Source organism: Peromyscus maniculatus, chromosome 1 (assembly GCF_049852395.1).
Source record: "Peromyscus maniculatus bairdii isolate BWxNUB_F1_BW_parent chromosome 1, HU_Pman_BW_mat_3.1, whole genome shotgun sequence".
NCBI lineage: Eukaryota > Metazoa > Chordata > Mammalia > Rodentia > Cricetidae > Peromyscus > Peromyscus maniculatus.
Genome location: NC_134852.1, coordinates 94,920,109 through 94,933,268, shown reverse-complemented (window position 1 = coordinate 94,933,268; position 13,160 = coordinate 94,920,109). Strand labels below are relative to the sequence as shown.

The 13,160-nt window shown below is 49.5% G+C and overlaps 1 protein-coding gene across 2 annotated transcripts; it reads right to left on the bottom strand.

Moving 5' to 3' along the window:
• Positions 1-38: 38 nt before the first annotated feature.
• On the bottom strand, positions 39-11,686 carry Stard5 (StAR related lipid transfer domain containing 5). Of its 2 annotated transcripts, none has more exons than XM_006990226.4 (6): positions 11,549-11,685; positions 10,893-10,942; positions 10,431-10,563; positions 6,414-6,531; positions 5,612-5,705; positions 39-2,073 (listed from the first exon to the last, which is right to left on the bottom strand). In XM_006990226.4, the coding sequence occupies exons 1-6, from the start codon at positions 11,645-11,647 to the stop codon at positions 1,926-1,928; spliced, it is 642 nt and encodes a 213-aa protein (XP_006990288.1). In that variant the 5' UTR covers positions 11,648-11,685; the 3' UTR covers positions 39-1,925. The 2 variants fall into 2 exon arrangements, with proteins under 2 accessions (XP_006990288.1, XP_076402531.1); XM_076546416.1 differs by lacking the exon at positions 39-2,073 and adding an exon at positions 4,181-4,332 and having other exon boundaries at positions 11,549-11,686.
• Positions 11,687-13,160: the final 1,474 nt, after the last annotated feature.

The following is a 13,160-nucleotide window of genomic DNA, read 5'->3' as shown; positions in this document are numbered from 1 at the left end:
AGGATGACATGGGGAAGGCCTGGCAAGGACCACAGACAGAACACCAGAGACCATTTATTTCAGGGCCCTGCCGATGGATGGGAGCTTGCTGGCCTCTCCAGAATTTGAAGCCAAGACTTCTGCTCTTCATGCAAAGGCCTTCAATGACCCTTGCAGAGCCGAGTCTCACCTACTCTGAGAAATGACCGCCTATTACTGGAGCTGGCATGCTTATTTCTCCAGCCCACTTTGCATTTTGCCCTTATAGCGGATAAGTAGGTGAAAAACCCAAGACACCATTTGTATCAGCCTTTTAGATCTAACAGAAGTTAAATTTGATCCAACAACAAAAGGTGTGGGGCTGGGGAGACAGTGGTCAGCAAGGTGCTTGCCATACAAGCATGGTGACATGAATTTAACCCCCAGAGACCAGAGAAACACAAAAACAAAAACAAATAAAACCAAACAGACACACGGAAACAAAAGAACCAGGTGTGGGAGCATTTGCTAGCAATCACAGACCCGAGGAAGCAGAAAGACACAGCTCCCTGGAACTCGCCGGGCATCCAGCCTAGCCTATTCGGTCAGTGAGAAAGCCTGTCTCAAAACCCAAGGTGGATCACATCCCAAAGAATGGTATGGCAAGTAGGCTTAACACAGAGACAAAACCAGAGAGAGAGGGAGAGACGACAGAGAGAGATCGACAGTCAGTATCCCAACCCCAGGGAACAGAGCCGCAGCAAGAAAACCAGATAGATGAAGGCAGAATGTCTGAACCAGCCTCATCAAAATGCAAATGTGTCCAATGAGCCCTTCGACTAGAGGCCGCCCCTCATGTTGTGAAGAACAAATGGAAGAGTAGAGGAATTATTAAAATCTACTAAAGGGGAGAAGCCAGCTGGACTGTGAGGGGATCATGGCTCTGAAGAGTTTTCAAGCAATCAGTGTCAGCCGCCAGAGAGCTCTCCTTTCTTCTATGAAAAGCAGGACTCTGAATGTGTTCGAAAAGCTAAGGAGACAGCATTTGTCCCTATTGGAATGGCAGGTTTTGTGGCAATTGTTAGATACCGTGGGCTTGTGCTTCCTTCCTTCCTTCCTAATGGCAGCAAGGCCTGATGGGGCCAGGGGGCCAGAGCGCTCTTGCCTCACCCCCATGACTGAGGACATAGTGAGGTATATGCCAGGGGGCTCTTTCCAGACTCCTCTATGCACACGGGAGCAGCTGGCCCCACACAGAATCACGTACACAGGTCACAGAACACTCCCTCCCTCCCAAAGATACAATTTGGCCTGGGTCAGATTCCAACTGGTTTCATGGGGACGTGAGCTAATATCAACTCATGAAGGGACAAACATTTAGGAAAGGATGATGATTCTGACAGAAGATACAACAAATATTAGGCGGAAAGTGTTTTTTCCTTAAGGCTTATTCTGGGCTTTAAAACGTATTTTCCAAGTTGGACGTCTTTGTAGTGGGGCGGGGGGGAGTCTTGTGTTAAAAACTGGTATATAAAACTGCATCAGAAAATGAACACAGGAGTCTGGGAGAAAAGCCTGGGAACTCCAGATGCCAGAAGAGGCAGGATGGTAGAAGACGGTTACCTAAGACCAGCACAGAGACAGGTGTGTGACGGCAGGACGCAGGGCCCTGGACCACAAGGACTCAAAGCGTGCCTGAGCCATGTCTTTGTCTGGTGGCCATAGCAGTATCTGCCCTGCCTGCCAGGTGTGTACCACCGCAAGCTGATGGACAGCTCCTTCCACACCAGCACCGAGAGGAAGGAGGCGTGGGGTGTGGGGGAGAGGGGGAGGGGCTGCTGTCCTGGACTGGCACCCCGAGACTTCCTGTTCACCAGGGCATCTCCAAAGGCCACAGTAGCTCTTCCGTGGTCTTTGAGGATCACCAGCTGGAGCTCCCGAAGGGCGGGCATCTCTTGCCAACTGTGTCAGTGATGGAATTTCCTCACGGCCTTCTGAAGGTTGGGGTAGAACTCAGCCATGCTGCGAGGGAAAAAGGAGTCTACCACGCTCTGAGGGAGGTAGCCGCTCAGGTCTGTCTGGAAGAAGGTGACCAGATTGGTTTTGTTGGGCTCCCTGAGAAGGAAACAGGAGCGGTGGGTTAGATACATACCACAGAAGCGTCTTGCACAGAGTCACGACCAGCAGACGTGGCCCAAACAGGGTGTTCATTTCCCTCCTGCTCCGGACCCAGTGCCCAGGGCTCCTCTCAAACTCCTTGTTCTGGGTAATAGCATATCTTTTAGGGGACACACTGCCCAGCCCACTGCAAACACACTGGGGAGCTGGGGCCATGCCCTGGACACATACAGCTGTTCCTTGTGGCTATTAATAGCTGTTCTCGATGGCCCTTTCCGGAGGTCAGCAAGGTTAAAACTCCTTTCATGCCAAGGCTTCCTATGAACATACGGTGGAGTTTTCAGCCTATGCGATTTGTGACCCCACAACACACTCTGTCACAGATGTGTTTATTAAGTCTGACATGAAAGAAGTTTGCGAAACTGAAAAACAGTGCCTTTCTTCTCAGTTTTTATTTGGAAAAGCTGATTATTCTTTATAAAATCTCACTTAGCATGCAATTCACTTACTACTATTGTGTGAACAGAATTTTTTTTTTTAGGTTGCTCAACCTTAATTTAAAACATACCACATAATGGTATCTACAGTTTAGATGGACCGGAGTCTTGTGAAATTCTCAATCATATTTTAGGAGGCGAATGGAACCTTTGATTATTTTGGAGAACTGGGGGCTAATTTCTGTATGTGAAGAGACTCTGGCAAGGGGTGGCAGAAGCCCAAATGCAGGGTCCCGTCTGCTGGTGAAGCTGCAACAGGGGATTAGATTAATCCAGAAGCTAAAATCAGATTCAACACAGAAGAGGAAGTGGGGCATGACCAAACAGGAGCCTGGGGTCCTCATGGTCACAAACTCTGCTGTGGCCAGGTCTGGAGAAAGCATGGGGCGTTTTCCCCTCCCCCACCATGTGGCGTTTTATTTCAATGATCCTGTCCACAGCTTTTTGGTCACATCGGAAACTCCACACAACACTGCACCTCAGAGGTTCTCAGACACGGAACTTCTGGTATTGGAGACTAACCCCCCCCCCCCCCCAGCTGTATAGACCACTACTGAGGCCTCAGGACGACAGGGCAAGTGGATGAGCAGTGCAGGAGAGCATGGACTGCTCTAGACTGGCATTTCTTTACCCCTGTGCAGACAGAGAGAGAGAGAGAGGAGGGAGAGGGAGGGAGAGCGAGAGCGAGACAGAGACACAGAGAGACAGAGAGACAGAGGAGAGAGTGAGAGGAGAAAGAGAAAGAGAGGAGAGACAGAGAGAGCATGCACACACTCTGGGGGTGGGGCTCCCTTTGGACCTCAAATCCTGAGCACTGTCAGATTCCATTTCTCCCTCAGCATTCTGGGGCCCTTTCTCTGCGCCTCCTCCCCTGGGCTCAGGCTGTGAGCCCCATGTTCACTCTGCTGTGTTCTCTCTGGGAACTTGAGCAGCTAAGTAAGAAAGCAGAGTTAGTGACCACATTTCTCTCTGGGGAGCCCTGGGCTGTATAGGACAGCATCACAGGAGGGCACGCTACACGGGGAGAGACCCATGGGGAAAGCCACCAGAGGCTAAAAGGGGGCTCAGGGGCACCATGACTGTCCTCACAGAGAGCTGGGAGTTTGTCCTGACACTCTCATCAGAACACACGTGGAGCACAGAGAATGTTCCCCTCACACGCAGTAGGTGCACCACCAAAGCCGCTCTGATGCTGCCTCCTCCAGTCACACCCCCTGCCCTGTGAGGCGGCTCTCCCTCTCATAGCCCGAGCCCAGCCACCTCCATCTCTGGTCAGGACACAGGCTCACTCCCCAGCGTGGCCTCTTGCTCTGATTCACGGCTCCATCTACTCTGGGCACATCCGAGCAGCTCACACTGATGCCGTGGCATGGCCGCTCAGACCTCTCTAATGCTCCCAGTTACTGAGGCAAGTTTTTGGCGCCGCTCCCACAATGACTGTACTTCCTGGCCTCTCCCCTGATCCAGCGCAGGGCTTCCTTCCACAGTTTCCCTCGTACCCACACCTGCTTCCACCCAGAGGAAGCCTGCACCCGCACAGGCCACTGCGAGATGTGAGGCTCCTATCAAGGAGACTCTTGCTGACCCCCTGGGTGACTCACTCCCAACAGAGCCCAGGTTCGTTCATCATCTTTTAGTTTTCTACACAGGACTTCACGTGCAGCAATTCCTAGTGTACATATAACATCATTACTTTCATTTGTTCCTTGTTTATCATCTCCTGGCCCATCAGAATTATGCCCTCAGAGAACAGATGTTTCTTAAACACAGAAAAAAAAAATACACAGTCAATAGAGAAGACAGATGGCTGGGTTTAAGCTGCGGCTTTATCACTTGCTTGGCTTGTGATGTTGGGCTACTTATACAACCTCTCTGTCCTACCTAATCCTTCTATAGAACCTGGGCCATACCTCTGCTGCATCATCTAAAGCCTGTATACTGCGTGTTCCCTGAGCCAGCCCTGAGAGTCAGCCTCACAGAGAAAGGGCTCTGTTCTTACTCTAGACACTCGGCTGCAATATGCCTGGCAACCTGGAAAGGCAAGGCAGGCCTCAGCGCCTGACTGCTGGGAAGCGAGCAGGGGAAAGTGGTCCAGAGCAGTTTTCCAGACCCAAGCCAGAGGACGTGGTCTCCTCAGTACTAGGACTAAAGCCGTGTGCATGTGTGTGCATGCTGAAGCATGGCTTTACTATTGCCAAGCTCAAAATCTTGAGACACTTAAGAAAAGCCTCCAAGAGATGTTTGGAGAGCGAGCTCAGCAGACACCGTGTTCTGCGGGGGAGCCGCGGGGGTGCTCTGTCTGGGTTTTAGTAGTACCCTAGGCACGGAGACCTGCCTCCTGGGACTGCGTGGGGAAGCCCACACCGTGCCCTCCGGCTGTCTGTGGGAAACGCAGGGCTGCATCAGCAGGTGCAATCCCTCTCCTCATTAACTTGGGTGGTACTCATAATAAACCCGTGCCCTTCAGGTAACTCATTACCCAGAGAGCTCTTGGCAAGATCCTGGCTGTGTCTGTGAGTGCATTCAGGGCTCTCCTGCTCCTGATTTACAACATGGTCTCGGAACTGTCCCCGAGGCCCTGAGCTCTGCCCCATTTCTGGTAAAAGAGGGACGGTCGCTGTGTACTACATAGGATGGGGAATTTGTTCCCGGAGCCACTCTAGTCTGTATCCTCAGAGAGTACAGGAGATCCAGAGCTCAGGCATGGCACTGGCCTTTGACTATGGACACATCTCTGACCCATGCTAAGCCTCGGTTTCCTTATTTGCTCAATGTGACTGGGACATTTGCCTGACCTGTCCGGCGGGGCTGGAGAGAGGAATTCTTGCATCAAAATTAATCTGAGTAACACCTCCTTACAGCTTCCCCAGGAGCCACCTACAATGGCACATTGTGTCGCTGAGTGGCCTGTGTGTGACGATGCATTTTGTAACATCACTATTATTTTTGTGGGTTACACAGTCAAAGTGCCTGTTTTGTGAGTTCACGGAGGTGTCATGGTCAGGTCTGAGACAAAGGCCTCCACCCACTTTCCTTACCCTGGCAGTGGTTCACAGAAGCACCCGCATGGATGGTTAAATCCTCGCACAAAGCCTGGCTTTGGGGGACACGATGGGTGTTCCACGTGGGTAGCTGGAAGACATTCATGAGGTCAGTGAACTTACCTTCAGGCAGCAGGGTCACCGCCACCAGCAATGAAGATCCGCCATCTGCACAGGCCCAATGACCCAAGTCCAGCAGGCCAGCAAAGGGTTTGCTACCTGCCGACTTCCTTAATGCTTACACCCACTCCAGTTCCCACACACATGCGTCCTTACCCCCCACCACACACACTCACAAACACACTTGCATTCACTCCCACACACAGTTTTCTCCAACCCTTTGAGAATTTCAGAAGAAAGAACATTCCAATATACAAGGCTCAGGGTAGGAGGACAAAGATTCCTCTCTCAAATTTCAGTTCACAGAAGTGAGGATGTCGTCCCCCCCCCCCATCTTCCCCAGCAACAGATGCAGAGGAATCAGGGCTCTGTTTCCCATAGGGCAGGAATGGGGCAGAAAGCAACCACATGATTAGGATGCTCCTGTGGTCAATCTGCACACTGATGGCATGAACTCTGAGCTCAGCAGGAATAAACACAGTGATGATGAAATATCAGACATAATAAATCTCAGGCGTACAGTCTCCCCATTTCAGACCCTCTGGTACAAAAATCTCCTCAACTCTAAGAGGGAAGAAGAAGGAACGTGTGAGCTTGCTGATGGTTTCTGATCACCCGGCTTTCCTCAAAGATCTAGGGGTGCATCTATGACAGCCGGTTGACACCTACCGTCACTTACCATTGGAACTGATGGTGCCATCCTCATATTTCTTCACTAACACCAAGTCCACAAAGTCCCGGGGAGAAATAAGCTTCATGGCAGCCGAGGGTGTGGAGGTTCGGCTCACACACAGCATCTGTTGAGACAAAGTGGGCTCAGGTCTACTGAAGACAAGTCCATCTCATACACAGCAGCATGGGGAGCTATAAGCAGGAGAACCCAAAGGAAGCCTGGGGGCACTTGGGCACTTTCTAGTGGGTGCAACAAGGCCAAATGATTTCATCTCCATGTCTTAAAAAACAAAACACCTCACATGAGAACAGTGTGTGCCTGTAAAATGAATCTTCTCCTCTATCCATCTAGTATCATCCTAACTTGCATTGCCCAGGGTAGAATCCCTCCCAGTGCTAAAGATCTGCAGGAATGCTGACTGCAATATTTGGTCATGGGGCCCCATATTGGACCCAGAATGTCAGTTTCCCCCATGCATAGTCCAAGAAACATGTCCATTTCTGAATTCCCGTATCTTGTAGCAGGCACGGTTAGACGTAACTGTTATTTTCAACAATCATAACATCTGCTTCTGATTCCACCTGGAGCCCAAGGGAAGAGTCTATTTTTAAGAATGCTGAAGATGGAGTCACTTGTTACAGATACAAGTTCACTCCAGGTTCATGTCTCATCCACACATCCTTTACCTGTTATCTTTTAAGAAACAGGATGTTTGTGAGCTGTCCAAATCATGCTGATGAATGTCACCTGAAAGGAAAGGTCTTTGCCCCTTATCGGCAGTTTCTTCTAATGAACAAGACCCCCGCTCGTCACTGGCTTCTCTGCTTTTCAGGGTGCCTAAGTTCCCCAGCAGCCTGTGCATTCTCTCCTTCTGTGTCTAGTGTCTGCTGAAGGCTGTGTCTCTCTGGCAACAAGACAAATCTTCCCATGGACACATGAATTAATGAGAACAAAGAGTTCCCACACATCTCATGCAGAGATGAAAAATACTTTTTCTCTTTGTGTTTAATCATTCTTCATTCAAATTTCCAAATGTAATCGTGTTACCTTAATAAATTACACTCATACTTCAGTCCAGTTCTTTCATTTTTTTTGTTTTTGTTATCAAAAGAAATACATGATTAAAAAAGTTTTTTTCTCAATATGCATGACTATCTCTAATAAAACTTGGTGATGTCCAAAGAAACACATGCATTACGTGAGGGATAAAATGGAGTGGGATGTTGGGCCTGGTGGTATAAGCCTGCAATCTCAGCACTTGGTAAGTAGAAGCAGGTGGATCTCTGTGAGTTCAAGGTCAGCTTGATCTATACATCAAGTTCCAGGCCCGCTAGGGCTATAGAAAGAGACCCTGTTTTTAAATAAAATTAAAAAAAAAAAAAATCAGCAGGCTGTGTAAAACAGAGTTCAAGGAAGAATAATTGCATTCTGATTAAGAAACATTTACTTCTTGTAGTTGGTGGCTTGCTTTGTTTATTGAATTGCAATGTGACCCTGGCTAGCCTGGAGCTCCTAAGTAGTCTGGCTGTCCCCAGCCCCTTGATCTCCACGCCTTCACCTCCTGGATGCTGGGATTACAGGTATGTGCCATTTTAAAAATGGGATGTAATAAATAAAAGCCCATATTACTTAGATAGAACTAAAAGAATAGTGCCGTTGCTTTGATCAAAACTAACAAACAGTACATGTCAAAAGTCGATGAAAATTAAGCTGTGAACTGAATGTTAGATAACGACAGGTGTTGGGATGAGACATCATTTTTCAAAAATCTGTTAGAGGAGACACAAAAGTTGGAAGATTCATGCCCCAGAAGGCTAACTGGGCTCAGGCAGGGGCTATGGGGCTGCTGAGGACTGACATTGGCCCAGCCAGCGTTCAGGGAAATGGATGCACCAGGATGAGGGGCTCTGAGTTGTCTGCAGCATCAGTCCCACACAGGGACCCGGCATAACCAGGGACAAGCTGGGGTCCCCAGAGGAGCCCAAAAGCCCCGCTAGCACCAACCATTCAGCCATGCTGGAGAGGCGACAAAGAAGGAAACAGCTACACGCACCAAGAATTCTGCTCTGCGTGCTGTGTGCGTGGGTGCGTGCGCGTCCGTGCCTGGTATACTGGGAGCTTGTGGTGCCTAGAAAGTAGCACTAGGGAAAAACACCCCCAGGGGAAGGAGCTGAGAGATAACGCCACTGGAACCCAGATCTGGAGCTGAGGTGAAGGGGGAAGAGTTAGAAAGTCATTTTGGTTCCCTTTGAGAGGTGGCACTGTGACAGTTGGGAGCCAACTCTTGCTTGGCTCCTTTACCTGTGTGCACTTGGCAGCTTTGCTTTACCTCAGTCAGACTGTTGCCTTCCCCCGGGGCTCAGGATGGGGAGCTTGGAGCCAGGAATAGACACCCAATAACTTGACAGCACCGACGGGTTAACCATCATTATGGCTGCTCAGCTGTCAGCCTGTGGCTTTCCTAGCCCTTCATTCTCAGTCACTCAGCCACTGTGCTGAGACTGAGAGGTGCGAATATGCTGAAGAGATGCGGCTACTGTTGACTCCAAAGACGGTGTGCAGTGGGTGATGTTGCTGTGCAAGGGTGAGGAGTGGAACTTAGATTCCCGAGAACCCACATACAAGCTGGATAGCAGTGGTAGTTAGGCTGTAATCCCAGAAGGGAGACAGAGGCAGGGAATCCCTGGCGCAAGCTGGCTAGAATTGCAAGCTCCAGATTCTGCAGGAGATTCTGCCTCAATGTATAAAGTGGAGAATGACTGTGGGAGACACTTCTTGGGGCTCCACACACACATAAACATGCATGCATACACACATGCACACACACACACACCCACATATATGCAAGTCCTTCTGTTATGGCATTTGTATTATACACAAAAGGCATTAAGCAAGGGTTGCTCAACTTTACCCATTTGTACACAATACTTTGTATTCTCTCTCTGCATTCTCTTCTTTTCTTGGGCTGGTGTCACTTAAATCAGAACAGGAAAAATCTTACCTATTTATTGTGGTTCTAAAGGAAGCTATTTAACTCTTAGAAATGAAAAGAGAAAGAAAGAAAGAAAGAACGAGTCATTTGTCGTAAGTTAAAGGCAACTGCAAATTACTGCCCCATCCTTCAGACAACCCTGACAAAAACTCCCGCGAACAGACTGAACTGAAATGAGGTCAGGACAAAGACACCTGGAGCCACAGCTTGGCCAGCTGCAAAACACTGTGAGGTTTCACAATGCTCCCTGCTTATGTAAGCACCAGCCAATGCCAGAGAGGTCCTAGACAGCAATACTAAGATGCCACTCAAACCACACAGGTCGGCCTCCCGAGGGCTGCTTGTGTATGTGTTTTCACCATGATTTCCTATTCTTTGGCGCCTCTATGATCGAAATGAAACAAAATCTTAAAGTGACAGATGACGCCAGGGCAGGCTCATCAAGACTGGAGCTGCCTCCTATAACAGCACCTAGCTCCTGTGGCTATTTAAATTTCCATTTAGATTTGTTAAAATGAATAATTCATTTCCTCAAACCAGCCACCTTTTCATGCTCTGTGGCCCCATGGGAACTTGAGGCTCCCACACTAGACAAGGCAGTTGCAGAACAAGGCTGTCTGCCTTAGAGCAAGGCTTCCCGACGGGCAGGGCTGGTGTGCAGGCACACATTCTTAAAGGAGACACTGCAATCCAGAAGGGGCCACTTGCGGTGGTCCTACTTGTCTAGGGACAAGGCTTCAAACTAGATCTGGTGGTCTAGATCCAGGCCTGCCTCCGTACTGGGGGAGCCCAGACTGGCCGGGGACTTCCTCATCTATAGCCCCCTGGCTCTGTTGAGGGTTTCTGGGCTCTCAGAGTCACACTCTTTCCAGAGGGCCAAGGTTGGGATGGTGTGTATGGCACTCCTCTTGCCTATAGGTGTTACAGATTCCTCTTGCCTATAGGTGTTACAGATTCCTCTTCGGAGGAGATAGGGTCAGGGTACTGCGGCAGGACAAGACAGTACAGATAACACACCCAGAGCAACTTACATCCGTGATGCTTTGGACAATTTCAAAGCTGGTCACGTTGTCATCCCACTTCTCCCGGAGGCCTCCGGCCACTGGCTTTATGCAATCCCACACCTCTGCTGGTGTCCCACACAGAATCCCTTCTCCTCGGTACCTGGAACATAGAGAGGAATGTGACCCAAGGCATCAATTAAATTCATTTATCTTAGGATTTTACCTCAAGTCTATTACATGTCTGTCCTAGTTCTAGGGCTGGCTGACCAAAAAGGAGCCAAAATATGCTAGCCCACCTCCCCTCCAGCCTGCACAAACAGGTCAAACTCAGCTTGCTAGAAACAATTCAAAACACAACCTAATGCTTTTCTGAAAGATGACTGGTAATCAGAGAGGGCCAGGGTGGGTTTGAGTCTTTCATGAGGTAACCCCAGAGAAACCAGGAAGGAGTGGAGGTTCTGACAAGCTTTGTCAGAAGTGTGCACTTACAGATTCCCTGGAAACTCCTCAGATGGCCTCCAGGAAACTGAAACTCCATTCTGTCAAAAGGCACAGAATCGTAGAATTTTAGAGCTAGAGGAAGTCTTGGAGATGAGATCTCAAGACATGATTCTCCAAGGTCACCCAACCCGTTCCTGGCACAGCTGGGATTCGTCATGGATGTAGCTGCCCCCCACAGCAGGTGATGAGCAAAAAGATCTTGGCTGGCTGGCTGGCTAACTCCAGGAGTTGTGGGAGGTTCTCCAATCGCCTTAAACGCCACCAAGAACTTTTGTTTCCTTAAGCAATTTAGGAGTATTTGTTTAAATAAAATCAGAAGCGTCAAGGAAGAAAACTTGTTTCCCTGGCACTTCCTAGAAGGGATTGTATTATAATGTATGGAGGAAAGACTTGGCAGCTGGAGTTTCAGGTCCAATCCTAACCTCATACCAGTCAGGTGACCTTGAGTGTGCTTCTCATTGAAAGGTGTAGGAGTTTCCAGGAGTCCCAGAGAGCAGCCACCCTCGGTGGAATAGCTCTCTCAATCCTCCTCCGGGGTCTGCGGTGCAGAAAATCCCAGGGAGAGGAGAAGCCTGGGAGCTTGGAGGACTCCAGCCCCAAGAAGCAGTCTCCAGACCCCCTTTCCCGCCCAGTCCCTCACTCACGCCTTCCCGGCACTTCTTCCAGCCCGACTCGTCCCGGCGGTACCGGAGCACCTTCTCCGCCACCGCCTCACTCTCTTGCGTGGCCCAAGACACGTCCATTGCGCCGGCGTGCAGGGACCCAGCTGTGCAGCACCGGTTCTGCTAGGCGGAAAACCGGGCCTTGGGCGGAGCCTGGAGCCCCGCCCCTGGGCTCCGCCTCCCCACTCTCAGAATTGGTCTTTGCTCTCAGACAATTCCGCCCCTCCTGGAAATTGGCAGGTCTGGAGATGGAATCCCGCCCTGCGGTAGGCGTCTTCTCTGGGCGGGTCTCCGGAACCCTGCGCGGCATCTGCGGGCTCCGAGTAGGGCCAGGGACCACTCATAGGCTGGAGTATGGAGTGGTGTGTTTCCCCTGAGTGCTCAGAGGCTTTTGGCCTCCACTGAGACCATGCAGTTTTCATAGCAAACAACTCCCTAGGGGGATTCTGCGGGGTGGCCCCGGAGAATGTGGAGGAGCTGGCCGTGGAGACAGGCAGGAGAGCGACTCACCTGTGACTTCTGTTCAGGAGGTCGGCTCAGGGAAGTCTGCCTCTGACAGTAGAGGTTGAAGCCCGTGGAAGCGCCGCGATTCTCACCTTTTGGGCTTGACTAGCTGGTGCCTTGGCTGAGTAAAGGAAGAGACAACTTCGAAGGGATTGGGTTTTTAGTTGGGGAAAATGCTGAAACCAATGTCGGATCTATTTAGTCCCAGATGCCCAGGGAGCTCTAAGTAGACATACACATCCAACAGGCAGTGCCATGTATTGGCACCAGGGGGAGACCCTGGCTTTCCCTTGAGAAATTTAATCCAGATTCTGGAGATGGAAACAGGAAGCCCAGGTATTAAAGGTCTGCCTGGGCAATTTAATGAGACCCTCATCTCAAAATAGAAAAGAGATCTGGTGACAAAGGGAAGTAGTATTATGCTTACCTAGCATGTGCTAGGACCTGAGTTCAATCCCAGAATCATCAAATAAGTAAATGATAAGCAGATCAGAGTATTATCAGTAACCTCTGGACAGAGAGATAGCCAGGCCAGTGGGAGAGTGTGGAATGCTATCCCCTCTGTAACAGCAGCCCAGGTTTCCTCCTCTTCAAGCCTATCTCCAACTGAATTGTTTGAAACTAGTTCACTGTTTTCGTCAAAGGTTAGGGAGGTAATATAGGCAGTTATGTGGCTTGAAAGTCCATTTTGGAAGAATTGAGGGACTGTCTGGCTGGGTGAGGAATCCAGGCACCTTGAGGGCCAGACCCAGTATTGACTGTGTGGGTTTGGGAAGGCAGGTCTCTTAACATCTTTGAATAGCAGTTTGCTCCAAGGTGAAATGTTATAATAACATGTCTCCCTGTGCTACTGTGAAGAGTACATGAAGCCACACATGTGCATTATTCTAGGAGTCATAAAATAGATGGCTCACTTTGTTGTGCTTTAAAAATTAAGCACATAAAATCATAAAAGATAATAATTGGAGATAAAATTGAGATACATTTTAACTAAAAGTAAGATGTTTGGCTGTAAAAAACATGGTTTTAAATCATTGAGACATGTCTAGCAAATTTAATACAAAAAGAAAGCATCACACATGGAAAGATG